Source organism: Amblyomma mixtum, chromosome 4, assembly GCF_055824585.1.
Source record: "Amblyomma mixtum isolate Tamu chromosome 4, ASM5582458v1, whole genome shotgun sequence".
NCBI classification, from domain to species: Eukaryota; Metazoa; Arthropoda; class Arachnida; order Ixodida; family Ixodidae; genus Amblyomma; species Amblyomma mixtum.
The window spans coordinates 102252189-102275497 of NC_143015.1; the positions used below are offsets into that span (position 1 = coordinate 102252189).

Sequence of the window (23309 nt, forward strand, 5' to 3'; positions counted from 1 at the left end):
CCATAATGATAGCCGTGAGCTCATTGTTCACTGCTGGAACACTAATGTCCTCGTACTCAGTTAAAGCTGAACATCTGTTCTGCAGCGACACCCTGAAATCCTCTACTTTCCCTCTTACTGCTAACTCGCTGATGGGCTTCCGTCTCTTTAGTTTCTTCTGGGCCCTCTGGTCTTGGATAATTGGGGAACTTATCCTTTAATCGCTACAAGGCACCTCTCCGAGGACCTCCACATCGTGCACGATGCCAGGGTGAACGCACAGTATGAAGCTTATTTTATTTTTTGGTCTCGCCAGTGACGTCCTTGCACGTTCAATTCCTGCTCTGCTGTTTTCTGGATGATCATGACCCGTAAATGTTTTCTGTCGGCAGCTCGACTAATAACCCATCCCGTGCTATTTCTAGAACCTATGTGATAGTCCCTCACTACCTGGTGTCCAGACTGCTTATTGCTTTTATTGGCATTGAAGTCGCCCATCTGTATCGTGTGCTGTGTTTTTACGTAGTAGCTTATACAGCTCGTTCAGTCGAAAAACCGTTGGCATTGTAGTAGTCGGTACCGCGTGTCCGGATATAATCGAGCGCTGCGTAAAAAGAAAAAGTATCTTGGTAATTTGTGATTCTAGTGTTGACGATTAATTGGTGTGTGATAGACGATGACGAGATACAGAACTGTTCTGATTGCATAATTGATTAATTAAAAAATAATAAATAATAAATTGAAAAAAAAACGGGTTCAAAGGTGTAAAAAGGGTCACAATGAACGGCCAAGTTTTTAGCTTGGTAATTAAGAAAAGTATGTGTGTAATTAATCAATTAGTTGAATCAATTATTATTGAAGAATGCGTTTTAAGAGGCCTCCTAGAGACTAAGAGCAATTTTTCGAATGGGCAAGGTGCCGCGCCGAACGGGCGATGGTGTTCCGTGGCAGCGCTGAATGTTGGCGCGTAGGCCTGTACCACCTTCAGTTTTCACCTCTTAATTTTGAAGCCTAATTACAGTTACAGGGCATACCTCACTCTGTTTTATTCCGAAAGCGATACTACTGGCACTTTCACGCCTTTGCCTTGCCGCGGCGGTAACCACCATCGTGCCGCGGCGGTAACCAGCATCGTGCCGCGGCGGTGACCACCATTGACCTTTGCGAAAGCAATACTACTTGCACTTTCACGTCTTTGCCGTGCCGCGCCGGTGGCCACCATCGTGCCGCGGCGTTGACCACCATTGACCTTCATTTGACCTTGATTGCATTAGATTGGATTAGATTAGATTGGAGTGCACTGGATTCGACTGGACTGGATTGGATTGGATTCGATAACATTAGATTACATGAGATTATATTATATTATATTGGATTGTATTGGACTGGATTGGATAGGAGTGGATTGGATTGCATTGGAGTAAATTGGATTGGATTGGCGTGGATTGGATTGGATTGTATAACCGATGCATCACCACAAGTCTAACCACAAGCACCACCACCAGCTGTACCATGGCGTAAGTACGGATATTGCTTTCGCAATTACTGGGCTAAGCTAAGCCACAGCGAATTTTTTCTTCAAACTGCAGAAGTGCGCGGTGATGTAGCCAAACCTGCCTCCAGCTTCGAGTGTGCCTTCGTCACGTGGGTGCCACAGCAACCAGTCTTCGCGGCGTCGACACACCGGCCTGACTGGTCTCGAGAGGGAGGTTTGGCAGGTGAGGGGTATTGCCGAACTCTTTGCTGCTGCGTTCCTGCGCGCGTTTCCGCGTTTGCGTGGCCTTCCGAAATGCTTTTCAGGACATGTGCTGCCAAACCCTTGATAGCAGTCACGGCGTGCACTACATCGATTCACTACCCAAGGACATCTGGTAGAGTCAAGTGCAACAAGCTTGCAAATGAGCTCCACACAAGCTCTTCAAGGCACACTTACGGAAGAAAGCATATGCTAAAAGGTTTCGTGTTACTGCATAGAAAATTTTAATATAAACCATCGGCTGCATGGTGTCACAAAGTACGCAACAAGTTACACCTCGTGAAAAGCGCCTTAAGTTACCGGCAGTCATGGTGATGTCAAAAAACTTTGTGCAGCTTTTGCGTATACACCCAATGGAACGTATGATCACTAGCGCATAGTAAACGGGATCTCTTTCCGACCACAGAAGTTGCGAAACCAAAAATATTTTCCCTTGTTTTATGTTACGCACACTTTCCTTCATTCTATTTCAGTTCTAGGAAAGGAATTCAGCTTGACAGCTGAGCTCTAAACGCTGTGGGAGGCCTGGATTAGTGATGCTTGCTAGGGTTTTTGTTTACCTAACGAGAGCGTCACAACCTCTGCTCGAGGAGGCGTTTGTAGGAGGCGTTTGTAGTTAGATCTGTCTTGGACCGTCAAATAATCAGCTCGTCCTGTGGGACGTGCACTACAAGACCCATCTCTCTAGCAGTCTCTGGCCTCGTTGGCCTTGTCCTGGTGTGTTCATGGTGCATTGTCTTGAATCTTTGCAGGAACTTTCTTCATTTCCCTTCTATTGTACTTTTCGTACAATCTGCTGAAGGGCCGTCCACTTCCGTCCTCCTCTGGGTTCTAAGCAGGGCCCATGGTCATCTCGACCTTGCTCCTGCACTCCCGCACTGTGCTACTTGTCGACGTGGCCAGATACGATAATGAGGGATACGTTGCCTTGAGAGGAGAGTTCTTGGACGGTTGCACAATCCAGTAGATGAAGACGCAGGTTGAGTTCCGGAATCTGAACCAGTGACGAGCAACTGAAACCTTTAGGTTATTAACAAAATTTACAACATAAATTGCAGCTTTCAGTCCACTCTGATGAGCTCAAGACAAGGAAAGTTTATTTTTAGCCACGTGCTGGGGGCATGGTTGCCTTGGCTGTTTGCGCTCCCCTTTCTATTTCATCGCGATGGAGAGTTACGTCCACAGAGCCACTGAGCAGTCTGAGAAGGTGCACCTGCGCGTGCGCAGTTGGAGCCTCTGGTTGGGCAATGCTGCGGGTTTAGAGGCTTCCTACAGCGTGGGGTAGTTGCTCTCGTTAGCACTTTTGATTTTTTTAAGCTGTTCACTGCTCTCTCGTTACAGCCCTCTCCAGCGCTGAAACATTCGCAGTGTCCACCGAATCCTGTGGTTGAGGAATGATGGGCTCTTGCTGGTTTTCTGTAGCCGCTGTGGTTGATATACTCTTGGTTGCTTAGGTGTGACTGCTTAGCCTTTGTAGTAGCAATAAACTTTATTGCCCAAATGAGCCCGCGAGAGTCTTCGCCCAAAGCGGGCAGAGTCCGTAGTCCAAGAGGCCATGGGCGTTGGCGTTCGCTGCGCCCTGTACAGCGGCATCACTGAGCCTCCCGGTCGGGGCTGGTCAGCCAGATCACACAGTTCTCATCGGAAAGTTATTGCGCAGGTTGCACAATTGCGCGCTTTTTGTTTCGCACCTTCCAATGCTTTGAGCTGAAATCATAGCTAATGGGGAACATCCTCTTGGTTCTGAGCCTCTGTCTCCAACAAATTTGATAGGTCAAAAATTTAGCTTTCTTCTGGGGTAACCTTGATTCACGGTTTTGGTATGTATTCTACTTTGTCTTTACTCCTTCTTTTAGCTGATATACAACTACTTTCTTTACCAGTGTTAACTGGTTAACTTTAGCCATAGTTTATAGATAACCATCAGGAAAGTGACTGTGTGCCCTTTACACAGTCATTGTATTATCGTCGCAACTAATAATCCCCACCTAACCAGGGCCCTGGACACTTCAGAACGCGAAACTAGGTCGCATTTGCAAGTCATGTCGTCACAAATACCAGCCGTAAGATGAAAAGTGCAAGAATTTCCCTGGACACAGTGCGACCGTCAAACTGAACTGAACTTTCGTGCTGAACACAGATGATGCTGAGCCTTCACGCAGGTATAGCGAGATATAATGATCAATCTACGGACTATGTGTGGCAGATCTACCACGCGGGTGCTTTGAGTTTATTTATTTGACCCAAATTACAATTAAGCAGGCTGTATTTATGGTGTCTTGGGTTTACCCATTTGACCGGTGCAAAGAGAGAGATTAGAGGGAGGTGACTGGCTGATCTCTCAAGGAGCTGTCTCTGACCTTCGAAGTGCTTTCGAATTATGGGAACCTAAGACAGAAGAGCGTCTGTCAGTTGTGACGGGGGCTGTCTCTAAAATTGATTTGGGTGTCATAGGCTGCTGTAGAAATGTGAACGCCCAAGTACCGTATGTTACATGAGTGGGTATATTACTGTGCTTCTACTTTTCTTCAAATGAAGTTTGTCTAACTTGCGAACAGAAGTGACTCAAAGAACTGTACAAAAGTAAACAGGACAGCTGGCACAACACCATTTGAATATTAAACGGAAGCATTCGCTTTTACTTTGTCATCTCTATCACCACTAACCTCGATGTCATTGCTCACTGCAGCCAGCTGCTGTCTCCCGTCAGGCTCACCATCCGTCGGTCACAAGGGTACGTATATGATAGTGATCAATAATAACTAATCAATGATTGTCCGGTTTTAGAATTGCTCCCCGTATATTGCCATTCTCAAAGCAGTGTGTGATCCCAACCTAATGATGCTATGAAGTGAAAAGTACGCGGTTGTCGTTGCCTTATTGCATCCATGTATATATTAAAGGTGTTCTTTAAAGAGCGTTCTGAAAAATTTTTTTCCGCTTTTATTGTGTTTCTTGGGCGTTCCTGTGTGTCATTAGTTTCAGCCACAGCCGCAAATGATCTTCATAAAGATAAAATACGCGTGGATTTGATTTCGAGAGAATCAGTCTCAGCACTCTGCAATAGCCATGCAAAATTGTGTTGTAAGGAAACACAGCCAACGTAATTTTTATTACTCTGTTAACGCACGACTAAAGTAATAGATTGATAAAACTGCTATCCATTGGCGGTTCACAGAACATATTACCCAAATAACAAACACGAAATACGCGGGCTGTGTTCTGAACTCGTGTGCTGCGGCAGGGGTTATGCGCACAGTTGTGTGCTTCGCCCAAACATAGTCCGACTAGAGACAGGCAGTTTTTTGAACACAGCTCTACGTATTACTCTGCCAACGGCAGAGCAGAAAGCCCCCACGTGATTGGCTGAAAGGCACTCCTATTCCTGCTGTCCGAGGAGAGTTAAAAATAATAATTGGGGAATCCGTGGCGCTTAATCCAATTTAAGAGTAAAATCGGCCACTCAGTGTAATAACTCGATGTTTCAGCGAATGCACGGATTGTGTAACCGAGCAGCACAGCTAATCGGCCCAATATTGGAAGCGTATTTGCAAAAGCCGATTATAGAAAGGATCATCACAGCGGGACCCTCAATTTCCGACGTTCGGCCGATTACCTGCGCTTCTTCGATATATCGAGTTGCTGCGATAAAAAAGAGAGAACTCAATATCGTCTTTAGTGCCGTTTCAAGTCTCACGCGGTACCTGTGAATATCACAATATCTCCAGAGGGCTATCCGAACGGTCTCTATTTTCTTGAGGGCGTGATATCTTCGCATAGTTGAGCACGTTTTGCCGCCCTCGGATTAAAAGGTTTTTTTTTCTTTATTTTAACGCAGCACAAGCTTGCAGCCGGCACAGAACACTTGTCACGTGGGTGCGGCCTGCTCTGCTGGGAGTTGGAACATCCTCTACCTGCCGACAGGCATCAAAGGACGTGCCGCAGGTGAGACGGGCAGCCGACAGCATTTTGAAGGCGTCCGATGGTCTCGTTTCCAGGAGTGTAAATGACCAAACAAAGAATGTACATACCGTTTTAAGACGCCACCACTACACTTTCGTTGTTGCCCAAAGGAGTTTGGCGAACTCAGATGGGTATTAAGATATGCTTGCGCAGGAAAAGGAATCCTACAACAAGCGTTGCATTCGGTTTAGGGAGTCCACTTCCGAGCACACTGATGTTAATAGGATGCAGGAATCATGCCTTTGAGTTTGTTCAATTTCCACTGTGGCCGCCATCTCCAGAAGTACAGCCAATTGAGAATGTATTGGCAAAGGCCGTTTATACCAAAGAGCATACGAAACCTGTCATTTCCAATATTAGGGCAATTACCTGTGCAGCTTGGGTATACCGAGTTGCTACGATAAAAAGAGGAACTCAAAATCGCCTTCAGTGCACCTTCATCCCACGCGGTAGCTGTCAATATGTCCAGGGGGAAAGCTGTTGGAGGGGTCTCCGTTTTCATGAGGGCGCGATATCTTTGCAGTGTGGAGCAGGTTTCGTGTCAGGCGGATTACATGTTTTGTCTTTTGTTTTAACACAGTGCAGGCTGGCAATCGGCATGGTGCAATTCTCACGTGGGTGCGATCTGCTCGGCTGGGAATCGACACCCATCCAAAGACGCGCCGCAGGTGAGACGGAGAGCCAAGAGCACTTAACTTCCGATGGTCACGTTTGCAGGAGTATAAAGGACAAAAAAACGATATATAGCTTTTTTAGGCGCCACCACTACACCTTCATTGTTCCCCGACGTGTTTTGCGATCTCACATTGGTATTATGGTATGCTTGCGCAGGAAAAGTTATTCAAAACGAAAGACTTAAAACGACAGCAAGCGTTGCATTCCATTTAGGGAGTCCGCTTCTGAGCACACTGGTGTTAAAAGGCTGCAGGAATCCTGTCTTTGAGTTTGTTCTCGGGGAACTGCGACCGCCATCCCCAGCTGCACAGCTAATCGACCCAGTATCGGAAATGTATTGGCAAATGCCGGCCCTGCACAGGACCTGAGTGAAATTATCCATTTCCAATCTTTTGTCGATTACCCGTGGAGCTTTGGGATAGACCCGGTTAAAACCAGGCAGTCTGGATAGATTACGTGCACAGCGCTCTACCAAGAGTGTGGGTCGTATAAAAAGCTCAGCTACCGAAAGAGTAACGTTAAACTACCCCGGCTAGCACTAACAAGAGAAGACTGCGCATGAAAAGGTGACCGACGGCATCCGCCCTGTGGAGCGATATCCTTACACTGGTTGGTTGGTTTATGGGCTTTAACATACCAAAGCGACTCAGGCTACGAGAGGCGCCGTAGTGAAGGGCTCCGGAAATTTCGACCACCTGGGGCTCTTTTACGTGCACTGACATTGCCCAGTACACTGGCTTCTAGAATTTCCCCTCCATCGAAATTCGACCGCCCCGGCCAGGATAGAACCCGCGTCTTTCGGATCAGCAGCCGAGCGCCATAACCATAGAGCCACCGCGGCGGCCAACATAAAAATGGCTTCACCGAGTAAAGAGCGCGTGGAAAAGTGCAAGCACATTCCTGGTCGTGCTTAAACAATTGCTTATCACTAATAAGGGTAAGGAATGACCTGGTTAACATGATCATTTGCATGCCAGGACATTTCCGAGCATAGGTTTAAACGCTACAATACGAGCTACAGCGGAAAAATTTTGCAATGCGCTTGTTTTGAATGAGAGCGCGAGGCGAGCCGCTGAACCCTTTCTAAGATTGCTAAATAGAAAAAGCCTTTCACACAGTTTTTTCATTTTCTTGCTGTGCTATTACCTTTATCGTCGAGTGTTCTTCTCTAGCTATTTAACTGTTGATGACTTGTTACCTTGATTCAAAAGAAACACTTTCCCTAGTAATTCAATATATCCAGGCCGTCACGAAACCATTTTCTTAGTTTGACAACGCAACATACGAGTGGTTTATATTTTGCACGCGTTTGCAGAATCATACCAAGATATTTTGGACAAAAGCAATTTTTAATGAGAAAAGTTTATGAGCGCAGTTTTTTATATAAGATTTCTTTGTGACAATCAATATCTCTGCTTATCTACCATGCGCAGGCTTGAATATTTTTGTCATTGACGTTTTTCCTATTGTCAGAAGCTTTCTCCTTTGGTTTACTATGGCAGTTTTAACTGCTTCATGCGGGCAATGGAAACGCTATAAAAAGGATTTTTTTGCTACATATTGGAAAAATAGACCATTATCTTCAATATTTTTGTACCAGTACTTTACAATTTCCCAATATTAAAAATTTATTTCGAAGAATGTTTGAGATGCTACTGTGAAGTGAAACTACTGCTAGAAATTGCAACTCAATATACCAGCAAACTGATACTCCAGGGGTAATGGAATATTTTCCTGCGTCAAAGATGCGCATGAGACGCTAAGAATTCTGAAAAAAGTTTTATCGCTCGTGGCTAAATTGGTCACCAGAAATACTGCAAGTGCGTTTACTTAGCTCACTTTATTAAGAAGTATCATCTGCGTTCCCCCGCAAGCTTAAAAACAGAGCGCCGAATTTACGATATTAAGGCGGCTAAATTAATCAAAAACAAGAAAATTTCACTTCCGCGCGCCCCACATTCTGAGAAAGCGCCGCTAGTGCTCTATGTACTGTCGAGCTCGTTACGAATGTCTTGCAACGCGCCCGGAGTGAACCTGGTGAGGATTCCGTTGTACAGTCAGTTAATGAGTTCGAATACAGAGCACCCAGGCTGCACGAACTTTGAGTGTACAATGTTCTTTGCATCAACGAGGGAGCGCAGAAATTTTCAGTGGCACAAGGATGCTGTCTTGCAGCTAGCTCATTTTTAGCGGCATAGCATATAGGTGTTTACATAGCACCATTCGATGCGAATATCAAAAAATGCACATCGATCATGCTGCTCAGCGAAAGTATGGAACCAGCAGCCACCCATTTTTAAGGCGAAATCCTTTAATGGCTCATACTCGCTGTGTACGTCCGTGGGCTGGAATCGTGCCAACTGTGGCCTCTCCTCCGCGCAGCGTCGCAACCTTCTCACCTCCTTATGAGCCGGCGCACCGGTGGGGGGCGCAGCTGTGCATAGCAAGCGTGACGTCACACAGTAACGGTAGAACGAGCGCGCGTGAGTCGGCGGTGGCATCTGCACCGCCGCTCCTTCGCCAGACATCTCCTTGCAGTCGAGTGAGTGAGACGCATGGCTCTGAAGCGGGCCATAGAGTCCCTCGTTTACAACAAGCACCTTTGGGTAGTTCAATGGGATACGCGAACACTCTGGCCATTCCAATGGGGCGCCATGTACGTCGTGGTATATGCAGTAGGTTGATCAAAAGGCTTTCTCCAGCACACTTTAGAACCAGTGTCTTCGGTAATTTTTTTTCCTGTTTTAATACTTCCCGCCTATTACGCTTTATGGAACAGCTGAATAAAAACATTCGTCATGCTTTGTAGGGTGGGCACGAAAGCAAGCATTTTAAAACTCCATCCATGTTTGTGGCGGTAGTCCCTCTTAATCACACCTAACGATGCTGGGGAAGAGATTTTGTTTGGCAGGGTGAATCCTCCTCTCCAAGCCTTCTGGCAGACTTCTCCCCAAGCATCACCGAAACCACCCCTCTTCTGCCTCCTTCCCACAATCGCTGCGGACACGGTTTTGATGACAGAAAGCCACAGACATGGGCTAGTAATGCTTTCGCATTAAAAGAAGAGAAACTGCGCAGTAGTAATCTATGACTTTTCTTTCATTGTTCAGTTGCTTTGCGGCGGGCTCTAATTGGCCACTGTATTCAGTAACGTTTGAGATGGAGTAATTGTTCCGCCGTTCCTAAATGGGATAGCTCGCCTAATAAGCAAGCGGCTTTGTTGCTTTGACTTCAAGTGACGCTCCCGCGGCTTGTAAGCGGTGGATAAGAACACTGATCAGAAAAGTTGCAAGAATTGAAATCAATGGCGTTTAGTAATATCGTGCTACATTTTTAACTCAAACGCACGAAATTAAGCAGGGCTTGAAGGAGGGGTTTTCTGCGTCGTTTAATGCGATATACATTTACCTGTTGTGTTCGCAGGCAGCCAATGGAGCCTTGGATGTGTGGGGGGTACCTTACGTCGCCTTGTTTGACCTGAACTGCTCGAGGTGACTGGCACCACCTCTTCGTAGTGCTGCTGTAAGTGCAAAGGGCTTTCTTGCATTTAGGCAAATTCAGTCCTTAAAAAAAATGAGCCGACGCTGAGGCAACGATCGAATGTCCATCGTTAACACATAAATCATAGGTCGCTAGTTCGAATCTCCGGGGTGCCCAAGGCTACAACTCAATTAGCAAGTTTATGCTGTCCGGAACGCGAAATCGTAAATCTTGTGCGACTACCCCAAACACACTGCGACAAACGATTTAGCTGCGATGTTGATATGAATATTCATAAAGACGTAGAACTGGAGGTACATAGGTCGCCTGTTGGCATCTCTGCTGTGAGCTAGGATCTTACTTATCAAGTAAGCTAGTGTTGCACAAAAAGGTGACTCTTATGACGCCATCCGGAATATTCTGCAGTAGGCGATTGGCCGACGAATTTTACACGAATGTAGGGGCTAAATGGCCCGACTTTAACGCCTGCCATGTAGGGACACACATACAGGATCGACATAGTTGCGTTTCGAATTGAGGTGCCCATTTTATACCCTAATGTGACCATCTCGGTAACCATGGCTGCCACTCGGTAACGATTTGCGTTATAACTCATAAAGCTGAGACCCGAAATGCAACAAGTCGATCTTAACGCTCTAACGACATGTCGTTGCTATGGAGGCCGCCATCTTGCATTCTATCCGTGGAATCAGCACAACTGGGAGGCTTGGAAAGAGAGAAGGAGAGCTAACGCAACAAAATTCAGCAGAGAAATGTGGAAGGACAGACACACACACCACCTGGAACGCTGTACGACACACGGTTGCATCGCTGTTTTGGAGACTTAAACGTGCCTTAAAGGGCCGCTGACCACACTGTGGTCGAAAATATTTTCTACCTCTCTGGTAGCGAAACATCGTCTGTGGAAGGCGCGGCCGAAAGTATTTTTTGAAAAGACTCATTAATAGCGTAGACACAGCTATCGCAATCGAGTTACTTCGCCGTCTCCTTCTCCTTCTGTCCCCTCCCGGAGATTTTTCCCTCTCGTGCCTCGCCGAGTAGGCTCCACAAGGGAAATCGCCCTTCCTCCACATGTGTTAGCGGAGGCATGGTGTCTGATACAGTACCTCACATGTCTGTCATGGTCCCTCTTTGAAAAGAATTGTTGTCTTGCTTATTGGTACCCGGGATATTTCATGAAGTAGGCGGGGGGGGGGGGGGGGGGGTACGTCAAAATACCATCTCTGTTTTAGTCCTTGGGTCTCCTTACCGTGTTTCGCCCCGCTTTTTTTTCTTTGACCTTCCTCGCCCCACCCTCATTGAAGGAGGCCGATGCGTTGCAGCCAGACATGACTCGAGGCATAATCTTCTGGCAATCGGTGCCGGATCGTGGTTCGACTCCAGTTGGATATGTGCGCATCCAAACGTGTGCGAAAATGGAAGGCGCAACGGAAGGCGCGTGCCCAACGAGCAGACAACGCGAGGAACCGGCTGCGGCCACCCGTCGCCTGTCAGTCAAAGCGACGCACCAATGGAATGTCTTCGTGACATTTTTCAAGAATACCTCAGCTTGACGGCTTGGGAGGCAGAGTAGACGATGAGGATGTTTCTTCTCGAAGGAAACAGCCAACGGGCTTTGATTTGAATTTTTACAGCTTTTCGGGACGCGCATGGCTCTAGTACTAATTTGGTAGAGGTAGTCTTCGAAGCCTCATCCATGCACTGGGCCTCTTTGTCTAAAATGTCCAGACCACTGATCAGTGGCCCTTGGGAAGAGGTAATGAGACTAGGAAGGCATACTATTGAAACTGCATATGTCGTTGGTTCAAATCCGTGTCGCAAACTCGCCTTCAGCTTGACTACCACATATAAGCTATATGCAACGAGAAATCGTATGACACCACCCGGAACGCTCGTCACCATCATCATAAAAACTTATTTCCGCCGAAATGAAACTCCTTTTTGGAGCCCCCGGCACGCAGGCCTAATGGAGCCCTACTGAGGAGCCTCACAAACTAAGATCTGGTGAAGATACATCGTTTCACGGCCTCAGCCGCCAGGCGGATGGCTTGTCACTGTTGAGCGGGGTCCTCACTCCGCAGCAAGGTCTACCAGGCTTCTCCATTTTCTATATTTTGTTCGGCGCCCGGGCTGCCAGCACCCAGAAGGGGCTTATATGATTTCCCCTTGTAATCTACTCCACGCAATTGTCTCCTCGTTTCTGAGGTAACGGTTGGTCCCTCCTGCTCAGCTTATGATTTTCCGTGATTTCGTGGTACCAAATCAAGCTACCTTTCATGTCTATGCGAGAGGGCTGCTCTACGGCTGCCCGGTGATAGAGAGCTCGGGCAAGCTCGTGTGCAGCCTCATTTCCTGCCATAGACTCGTGCGCTGGAATCCATATTATCTCTAGGTTACGTTCTATGGCGTCGCCTCGAGGACGCGTTTTGCCTCTTCCGAGATTCTTCCTTTCGCGAAGTTCCTCACTGCATTTTCGCTGTCACTTAAAATCGTCGGTGCCTTGCTACCGACGCAAGCAAGCGCTATCGCCAACTCTTCCGCCACGTTGGCATCTCTCGTGTGGCTCGAAGCCGCTACCGTTGGTACTCCTGCCCCGTCGACCGCCGCGGATACAGCCGCCCCGTGCTGTCCGCAGGGACGCGTCTACATAAGCGACCAGGTCTCCTGGTCGCTCCCTCATCTTCCTCTCGTAGGCCTTAGCCCTATGTTCTCGCCTTTCATGTTATACTCGTTGTGCATGTTCCACGGCATAGGTGGGACGCATATCTTGACTGATTTCTGCCGAGGTGTTTATCATCTTGTACGGGCTACTTTCTGGCTGGATTCCTACCGATTCGTGTTTTGTCCTGCCCATTTCAGACTCGCCGAGCCATGCTAATTGGGATATTTTCACCCCCTCTGCCAGCTCAACTCATCTCTTGTGTACCTCCATTTTCTCAAGCCGCTCGACCGACGTGCATATGGGGAGTCCCAGAGCTCGCATGGCGCATATCCTTAATATTCTGTCTACCTTCTTTATTTCTGCCTTGCTCACGTTTAGGAACAGCGTCGCGTAGCCGATCCGACTTATCAGTACGCCTGCGACATTCTCAGAAGATTCCTTTTTTTTATACCTCTCCCTTTCACCGCTACTCTCCAGAATATGCCTACCACTTGGTCTGCATATGTGGCTCATTTCTTTACGGTGTTGGTGTCGTCGCCTTTCTTGTTTATAAACATGCCTAGGGTTTATAAACATGCTCGCTCCTTAGGCGACTGGGGCTAGGCCGAACGGCGGAATTCGAGAATCGTACTGCGAGCATACCGGACGCAATTCGCCAGACGCTAAAGGTTCGCTCCCTTCCCCGGAACATGGACCCCAACTTGCATGCGGCCCGTAGGGCAGCCCGGGCGAGGTATGTACAACAAAATCTAGCTACAAAATCCACAACGGTATACACGGACGCGGCTCCGTATACAGGAAGCTCACATAACAGCACAGTGGCGGTAGTTATTGATTCGAACTTAAAGGAATTAGCTAGCGCCTCAGTGAGGGATTGCACGGTAACCGAAGGGGAGGAGCTGGCTGTAGCTCTAGCGGCGGTAGCCGGTTATCGAAGCAGCATGTCCCTTACCATCCTTACAGATTCGAGAGAAGCGTGCCGTAACTACATGAACGGCCGCATAGGTCGCGCCGCGCTCCGGCTCCTCCAGAGCGCGACCCCACCAAAAGTCACACATAGCATTTACTCGGTGCCAGGACACACCCACATAGCGGGGAACGAACGCGCCGACGAGGTAGCTCGAGGGTATACGAGCCGAGCTTCCTCCCAATCGGACGATCTACCCGACCGAGTCAGCCCTACGTACTCAGACATTCTCAACTACTATAAGGGGGTACGGATCCGCTATCCGCCGCCTCATCCTGATCTAAATCAACTAGAGGCAGTGTATTGGCGAAGGTTGCAGACAGGGAGATTCCCAAACCTGCATATCCTTAGCAAGATTTACCCGACACAATATCGGGACACTTGCCTGTGGTGTGGCAGCAAACCATCGTTGTACCACATCACGTGGGAATGCAGTAAAAACGACAACTTTCGCAAAGATCCGAGTGCAGAACAGTGGGAGAGCCGGCTCTCCAGCGGCGATCTGGGTTGCCAACAAGGTCTGATCCAGCACGCCCAACGAGCAGCGAAGCTCAGCGGTGCCCTGGAATAGGGGCACCGACCCTGTGAGAAGAAGGAAGATGGACCTCTTCTTTCTCGTCTGCTACTAGCACCTTTCTAGAGCAATAAAAGTCTTTCCTACCTATGCCTAGGGTCCTCATTTCTTCAACCCTGGGCACTTCCAGGCCTCCCACCACTACTTTAATGTCTACTTCTTTCTTGTTCCTGCCGTCGCTATTATACACAAAGAGCTCTTGACTTCTGCGGTGAGCGCGCCAGGCCTCTTTCGGCCGCCTACTTCACCACAACGTCTGCTACCCTTTGAAGACTTCACTCAATTCCCGCGTCGCTTCCGCTATTCAACTGCATGTTTATGTCGTCCGCGTACATGCTGAATTTTAGATCTGGGATTTTATTCAGCATAGCCAGGTGACCTTTCATCGCTATGTTAAACAGGAAGGGGGACAGTACGGCCCCTTGCGGGGTACCTTTCATGCCCAGCCTTATGCATGGGGTCTGCGTATCTTGGAATTTAATCACCGCCTTCCTCCCTCGGAGAAAGTCCTTGATGTACTCGTATGTTCTCTTGCCCACGTTTACCTCCTCCAGACCTCTGAGCACCGCCCCTTGTCGGACGTTGTCGAAGGCCTTCGTGAGGTCAAGACCTCGGATCACGTTGGCATTTAATCCTTTCTTTTCTATGATATCATATTTGAGTCTGAGCATTACATCCTGTATGCTGAGCATAGGTCTAAAACCCACCATCTTGTGCGGCCACAGGTTTCCATTTTCCATGCATCCGTTAACTTCGTTTACACTACGTGCTCCGTCAGTTTCCCCACGCTCAACATTAACCAGATTTGTCTTAGGTTTTCCAATTTGGGTTCCTTCCCCGGCTTGGGGATGAGAACAGCCACTGCCTCTGCTCGCTTCCAGTCTTCCGGAAATTTACCTTCTTTCCATACTTTGTTCATGTATCGCCCAATCGCCTCTATCGAGTCATCTAGGTTCCTGAGCATGGCATTTGATAATTTATCCGGGCCAGATGCCGAGAGAGTCTTTATCCCAGCGATAGCTGCTCTGATCTCCGCTACCGTAATGTCCGCATCTAGCTCTTTATTTTCTGCTCATCCATATTCTGGCGGTCGTACTTCAGTCGAGTCCCCTATCTAAATGTCCCTGAGCGTGTTCAACAGCTGTTTTTTCGCCCCCTGGAAAACGTGTCTCACTTCCACCTGGTTAACGCTCGCTGCCTGTTTGGATTTGCCCGGGTCGAGGAGATGCCTCAGTATATTCCACGTCTTTGCTAGGCTCATGCCTCTTTCCATCTCGTCGCACCTGCCGTACTAATTTTGCTTGTTTTGTTTTTCGCGTACGTTTCCATTTCCTTGGTGTACCTGCCTAGCGAAAAAGTTTCTGTTCCATTTTTGAGACTTGAGTCTCTTCTCGAGCCTTTCCTTCTCCTTCCACATGCTCATTAGCTCGCTGTTCATTATCTCCTGTGCATCTTCCCTTTCGGCTACCGCTTCCACGTCCCTGGCATCTTCCCTCAGTTGTTTTGCCCAGTCTCCTATCTCGCCAATTGCCTTAGCTTTGTGGCTTCTGCGAATCGCCCGGAATCTGTCCCACTCCACGATTCTCGCCTCCTTGAGTTTCCGCAGCTTGTCTCCTTCTCCCAGTTTCGTGGCACGATGAAGTGGTCACCGCCCAGATTTTCCCTAATGTTTGCCCATTCTACTCTGCCTGCATTCTTACTGAAAGTGAAGTCCGGAGCGGTGTCTCTGCTTACACGGCTACCTACTCTAGTGGGCGCACACGGGTTGGTATTCAAGGTTAGTCCGAGGTTTTGGGACTCCTCAAGAAGACGTCTGCCCTTCAGATATTGCCTCGCGTACCACCAGTCCTGGTGTGCCGCATTAAAGTCCCCCACGATCACTACGGGCTCCTCCCGGCCAGTCTGATGACTTTTCTAAATAACGTTCCAAATTTGTTCTTCTGCTTCGGGTTGCTGTAGATTTTGAGCTGAAATATGCTTTTTGCTCTCTTGCGTCCCGTAATCATTTTTATTATTACCGCGCTTCTATGTTCCTTGTGTTCATGTCATGCTCTCGGGTTGCTATATTCCTTTCGACCACCTTGGCCACTCTTCATTTTTTACCCCTATTGCTACAGACGCTTTGGTATCCAGCCATTCTCACCTGATTTCGCCCGGTTTCCTGCAGTGCTATAGCAATCGGTTTGTCCTGTACATGTAAGGTTAAACGCTCTAGGGGACATTAAGGGTTCATTGACCTTGGCGTTGCAAGCGTTTTACACTCTGGTGATTTTAAGGAAATTGCGCATAACTGTCTCCCTTGGTTTTTGGACGCCTGAGTCGCGCTTACACGTACGTGGGTTGATGAGTGAGAGATGGGGGCTGCATGCGTTAGCGCTGGTAATGTTCTGGCATGCGCGGCACTGCTGCAATGGGCCGCAGCGCTAGGGTGAGCAAACTCACGCGGTCAACCAACCAAGGCAACCACGGATATACGTGGTAGGTCCGAGTAAGTTCAAAATCTCCAGTACCAGACTGGGATGTCCGTAGGGCATCACCACAGATGTCCCTATCCGGATATACGCATCGGAGAGTCTGAGTATGTACGAGGGACATTTGTTACTGGATAGCTGGCGGACATCTGCAGGCAGATGTCTCAGGAGTATCAATATATATCCTTCTAGGGATGTGAACTTATGACAATGCATATATATGTTTTTCCTCACACACAAAAAAATGAAAAAGTCGACTTCGTAAAAGACAATTCACGCAATCACATTTCTACCAGAAACTAGTTTAATACTCAGATTTTATTAACATCACTCGAATATGGTATAGATGTGAAAGAACCTGAATGAATTAAACTAACTGTGTCTTTCTGACGCCAGTGCTCATAATTATTGTCCTTTTCTCCGCCAGCATTTCTTCGAGGTAACCGGGCATGTAGCTATGCATGCAACCTTCAATGAAAACAGAACCGGCTAAACTCCTACCGTGGACCGCGGCAGAGTGACAGGCCTAAAAGTCAATCCAATCATTCAGTCAACACTTCCGGCACGATCGTCTCGTTTTTCGCCTCGTGGGGCTCCTTTCGTCCTTTACTTTTACTGACGTGTGCAGTTCGTGTGTTATGTGGTTGCTTGGCTGTGCTACAAATGTGATGTGAAACAATCGCACACGAAAATAACTTCTTTTGCACATGAAGTTCTCGCGAAAAAGCTCCGGTGTCATACGTATTAGTGGCTAAATTTTGCCACATCATAGAAAGCGTAGGTAGCTGATCAACTTTTTTATTAGGCTTGCCGAATGGAAGTCTCCAACCATCTACTGCACAGTACTTTGCACTGTGTAGTAGCATTTTTTACGAAAGCTTAAGTGTTTGGCTAGATTTGCAAACTACAGTCACACATTTTTCACTTATCTCCCAACCACTGACTGCAATGAGATCATGCAGTGCGTTGGTATAGCTTTGTCAAACATGTTTATGCCCGCTGATCTTAATGCTCGGCCATAACGCAGGACCATATATGGCACCCCTAGAGCTATATGTTCCTGGATTGTGAGCAGATCTCTCTTACTCCCGTGGAGCTGTGGATCATCAAATATGCTGTTGGTGCCCTGATATGTGATTCATCAGTGAACCCTATGGGCAGTATAGTTTCAAAAGTGGTAGTGTTGCTGCATTGTAGACAAAGTGCATTATAAGTTTCTCTCATACTTTATTTTCTTGCCCATGCAGTGTGGCTGTGGCCGACCTAAGCTAGCAGCTATATAATACCTCAGCATACAGCAGTAGCCTTCAGGTAAGTTTGAACTCTGTGCAATTTCCCCGTACCCATAATGGGTGCCTTTTTTCTTCGCTCTGTGCACGCAGTGTACTTGTACAGTGATGGATAGAAATTTGCGGGGTGAGAGTTGGTCGGAAAAATTTATCTTTGCGCTGTTAGCTAAAGCGAGTTAATCAAAAGCCTAAAATCATGAAGGGATATAAATACTCGATCTTATTGAACAATTGTCAGCTGGCTGCCTCGCGAGACAATCTAAAGATAAATATTTTTCTGGAAATTCACATCCCTCAAACCTTTTTCTGAGAGTGCCTTGTGTAGCTTGCAGCTGTCTGGTAAGGATCCCTACTTTCACACTGCAATCTTTTAGGCCGTCAGTATGGATGCGACTGCCTGTGGGAGTAGTTGTGGTGTCTTTCTCTGTAAACGCATTTCTCATGAACTCGTATAAAGCCCTTTGCAGTAGTACGTTTCATTTGCAATGTATTTCGGAGAAGCAAAGTAGAGTGCATTTTAAAAATATTCCTGCCTTCATTGCTTACGACTTACCAGCTGTTAAAGAAGTAATCTTGCTCTAGCAGCTACAGATAATTAGCTTGCTTGGCACAGTGCAATCACTGCATGGAAGTGAACGTGGTCTGTCAAATCCCCTTGCTTTAATGACATATTCTGAGCTTACTTAGCGTGGACTGTTTTCTGCAGAAAAAGTTTTCAGTTTGGCTTCAAATTCATCTATTGTCTGTACGGTATCCTTCCTGCTGCATGTACCAGCTGTATGGACAGCTTGAAGAATTTCTCGTGAAGACTGAAGACGCCCTTTATGGCATAATAATATCACCTTGAATGTGATAAGTTTTCACATTTTGGTAGTTTATTGCTTTATATTCATGTATATGACATACGGCAATGCATGCGTGTGCCCGATTTCAGACACTCTGCCGGGTTTTATTAGGCTCATGGGCCCTGCGAGATGTACTAATTCGTGGTTGTCGTACTGGCCTCCCTCAGGACTGTGGAGAAGGCATCACGCGCAAATATCTTAAAAAGATCTGCCGGCGGATATCCGGAAAAGATGTTTGTCGGCGGTCTGAATAATAATATTTTTACCTCCATCAGAGGTCCGTGTGAGAGCCGTTGGACATCGGAGGATCTCCCACAGATATCTGTATATCCAGTGAAGGACATACTTCGGACGCCCGATGAATGTACACTGGTTAGTTGGGAACTGCCACCTGTTAGGGTGGCAGGGTGGGTGCGCTGCCTATCCAGTGTCTGGAACGCTCTCAATGCGCTCAGTTGTCGGATTCCCCTTAGCTTTTCCTCTCTAACCAGGTTCAGGAGTAGTTGAACCCCAGCTAATTTTTGGTTTTTGGAATGCCCGCATACATAACACTGTTACCCTTAGAATCCAGTCATTCACGTTATTTGTTATTTATTTTGTGAACATTTTGTGCCGCCGCGGTAGCTCAGTGGTTATGGTGCTCGGTTGCTGATCCGAAAGACGCGGGTTCGATCCCGGCCGCGGCGGCTGAATTTCTTTGCAGGAGAAATTCTAGAGGCTCGTGTACTGTGCGATGTCAGAGCACGTTAAAGAACCCCAGGTGGTCGAAAGTTCCGGAGCCCTCCACTACGGCGTCTCTCATAGCCTTAGTTGCTTTGGGACGTTAAACCCCATAAACCAAACCAAACCAAACTTTTGCTGTGTTTATCGATGTCGTCAAACCAAACCAAACTTTTGCTGTGTTTATCGATGTCGTTGCATTAACCCACTCCCCTCTGTAATGTTCCCACCCTGAGAATATTAATAAATTAAAAAAAACAACAAAGCGGCTTGGCGTCTGGTTTGGTTTGGTTTATGGGGTTTAACGTCCCAAAGCGACTAAGGCTATGAGAGACGCCGTAGTGGAGGGCACCGGAAATTTCGACCACCTGGGGTTCTTTAACGTGCACTGACACCGCACAGTACACGGGCCTCTAGAATTTCTCCACCAAAGAAATTCAACCGCCGCGGCCGGATTCGAACCCGCGTCTTTCGGGTCAGCAGCCGAGCACCATAACCACTGGGCCACCGCGGCGGCATGGCTTGGCGTCTGTAGTGTTTAGTGCGCTCCAGACACAGGATAGGCAGCGCACTGACGCTGCCACCCTCGCAGGTGGCAGTTAATGGTTGATCGCGAGAGTTTGCTCACCCGAATGCTGCGGCCTATTGCAGCAGTGCCGCGTGTCCATAGAGATATGTTCCTCTACGGCGTGTCTGCCACAAGTTTCCAGCGCTGACTCATGCAGGCCACATCTTTCTCTCATCACCCCACGTACGTACCTATAAGCACAATTCAGGTGTCCACTGACCAAGGGAGCCAGTTATGCATCATCGCAGTGCAAAACACTGCCAACGCCAGCGCCAATGAATGCAATGAACGACGGGTACCTATGGCTTGGTAAATTTGTAAATTGGTTTTTGAGGAAAGGAAATGAGCAGTATCTGTCCCACATATATCGGTGCACACCTGAACAGCGCCATAAGGGAAGTGAGGAAGGTGGGAGTGAAAGAGAAACAGGCGCTGTAGTTGAGGTGTCCCGAATAATTCGACCACCTGGAGATCTTCAACGTGCACGCATAGCATAGCACACGGGCTCCTTTTGCGTTCCGCCTCCATCGAAACACGGCCGCAGCGGTCGGGTTCGAACCTGGGTACTCCGGCTCGGTAGACGAGCGCCTTAACCACAGAGCCACCGCGGCTGCTAACCTACGGCTTCACTAAATTGGCTTCAGTAAACTGGTTTTTGAAGTAACGAAAGGCGCAGTATACGTCTCGCATATCCCGGTGGACACCTGAACCGCGCCGTAAGGGAAGGGCGGAAGGTGGGAGTGAAAGAAGAAAGAGATGCCGTAGTGGAGGTCTATTGCAAGTTTGTTGTACTGATTTTTTGCCTGTTGTTGATGTCAGGCCACAGCTGGTGTAGTTACTGAGGTTAAATGCTTGCTTCCTTTGCCATTCTTGCAGGCACCGTGGTGAGTCCACCACACTGGTTACTCGGGAAAACTGGAGACAGGCTCACGAGCTAATCCGCATCTTGGAAGAGGCAAACGAAGAAGTTCCTCTAGAACTTTATTTAATGGCTGAACGTTTCGATGCCCGCAGAAAGCGGCATGAAGAGAAGTGTGCCTTTGGCTCTGAACGTGGCAGCTGAGGTGGCGGTTTCCAAAGAGGCGGTGGCGGCGGCTGTAGGGGAGGTGGGGGCAACCATAGCCGTTCACCACTGAAGGATGATTCTGAATTCTCAAGTGAAATAAACATGTTATATCAAGAAATATTGTGATGTGTTCAAATTTCTGCAGTTGTGGCATATATGGGCAAAAGTACTCTGTGTACTTTAAGTTTGTTGTAGTGATTATTTGCCTGTTGTTGGTGGCAGGCATCAGCTGGTGCAGTTACTGAGGTGAAATGCTTGCTTCCTTTGCTATTCTTGCAGGTGCTATGGTGAGTCCATCACACCATAGCATAGCAATGCATGGTTACTCGGGAATTGCTGACCTAAAGTACGGTGAGGCGAAAGTCTTAAGCACGGTGTTGCTGCTTGTGTCACTGATGTGTGAGTAAGACGTTAAGCTTCGCCTTTGAGTGGAACGCGACACTGTCTTGCAACCCTGTCAGGGAGTCCACAGAACGCCATCGCCCGTTCGGCTGTACACCTTTGCTCGTCGGTAAGTTGGTTTTTGAGGAAAAGAAATGTATCTGTCTTGCATATCGGTGGACCCGTGAACCTCGCCGTAACCGGAGGGGAGGAAGATGGGAGTGAATGAAGACACCGAATTCAATAGACGAGCCTTTGTTGATTCCAAACCATCGAGCTGGCATGGCGGAGTGGTTAGCGTGCTCGTCTCGCACTCCCAAGACCCTGGTTCGATTCCCCAACTCGACCAATTTCCTACTCGGGTTTATTTATAATTGCGAAAGCAATACGGCTCGCAGTTTGAGCCCTTCAGCGTCGTCCCGGCGGTGTAACCACGTTTTACCTTTAGACGTGACCTCCGCTGTGACGCCACTCCAGACGGAGAGAGACAGAGCCCCAACTCGTCTCGTCGCGGTCGTCCCAGCGTAACTGCAGTGCGCCGAGCAGCAGCTGCGCGCCGCTGCCGCGAATAAAAAAAAATGAAAATAAAAAGGGGAAAAATAGAGGAAATATAAAGTAAAAAAATAGAAAAATAAAAGATAAAAACTAAAGTAAAAAAGTTAAATATAGACAAGGAAACAGCAAAAAAAAAGAAAGAAAAGTTGAGCATGGTGGCAATTGCCACCACTCCGTTTCAAAGGGGGCGCTCCTATCCATCCATACATCCATCCAGCGGTTATCCGCAACCTCCGCCGCCGGCTTTGGCCATTTAGCTCGCAGCTTCTAGACAATCATCCGTTAGCGTCAGCCGCTCATTTTGGCGACCGAGGCACGCATAAATCTCCCAGCACGTGGGGGCCCTCTTGTGGTGAGTATAATGGCATGTAAAACAAATGGGCAAAACTTTGATAAACATAAGCTTTACTAAGAGCACTACCAAGACACCACCAGCCAAACCAGGCGCAGCCAGGGCTATTGCTTTCGCAACTTACCGGGCTTAACCAAGCTAAGCCTCTGCCAATTCTGAACACAACCCACAGCAAAGGCACATGTCTGGAGTTTGTGGTGTAACTTTTCAGCTGGTCTGACTACAAGGTTAATTATCATGCAGTTATCACACAATGCCTTAAATCGCGTTCCGATATCATTCGAATGCCATCGATTAAGTACCGATTAAGTAATAATGATTGGCATATGCCCATTTAAGGCGAGTAACCGAAACACACGGCTGCTAACGACTGTATGAGGCATTAAAGGCTTCCACCTTAAAAGGGTAGTTATGCGCCTTTCATTTGCTTTCCAAGCTCCCGTTCCACTGGTTTCGTAGCTTAAAGCGCGACCATGGTGTCGGCTGTCACAGGGGCCAGTCGATGAAGCCTTTCCTTTGCTTTCGAAGCGCAAGGTCATTTGAAGGTGAACACTAGGCACGCGGCGATCGAAGCACGTGGTCTCGTAGAGAAGCTTTCGCTTCAAAAAAGAAAAATCTTGCCGCGGTCGTGTGTTCTGAATTGCTGGGTGTTATTGGTGGTCGTACGAGCCGTTTTTTGCAGCCATTTGTTCTTAAGTACTGTGATCGATTCAATTTTTTTAGCTTCTACCCTAGTCTCTCACACATTACGAACTGAGATGGCCGCGGCAGCCTTGATACTTCTGAAGTTTTATTGCGAAAGCAATACTGCTAGCACTTTTCTGCCGTCGGTGGAGGTCGTTCCTTCGCTCCGACGCAGCTGCGGCTCACGACCACGTGACGTCACGACCAGAGGACAGCAGGGGCCCCAACTCGTCTCTTCGGCCGTAGTCGTTCCTTCGCTCGGCGCGGCGGCTACCACGTGACGGCCTCCTCGGCCCGCCGC

The 23309-nt window shown here is 47.9% G+C and overlaps 1 protein-coding gene across 1 annotated transcript in view; it reads left to right on the forward strand.

Moving 5' to 3' along the window:
- The window catches only part of LOC149347637 (uncharacterized), a 46722-nt gene extending 25574 nt beyond the window's left edge, over positions 1 to 21148 (forward strand). The window contains exons 10-15 of the mRNA XM_089587239.1: positions 4425 to 4469; positions 5574 to 5680; positions 6279 to 6366; positions 9797 to 9895; positions 17796 to 17859; positions 20847 to 21148. Coding sequence (XP_089443365.1) covers positions 4425 to 4469; positions 5574 to 5680; positions 6279 to 6366; positions 9797 to 9854 — 298 coding nt within the window. The 3' untranslated portion in view covers positions 9855 to 9895; positions 17796 to 17859; positions 20847 to 21148. The remainder of the gene's footprint in view (positions 1 to 4424; positions 4470 to 5573; positions 5681 to 6278; positions 6367 to 9796; positions 9896 to 17795; positions 17860 to 20846) is intronic.
- Positions 21149 to 23309: the final 2161 nt, after the last annotated feature.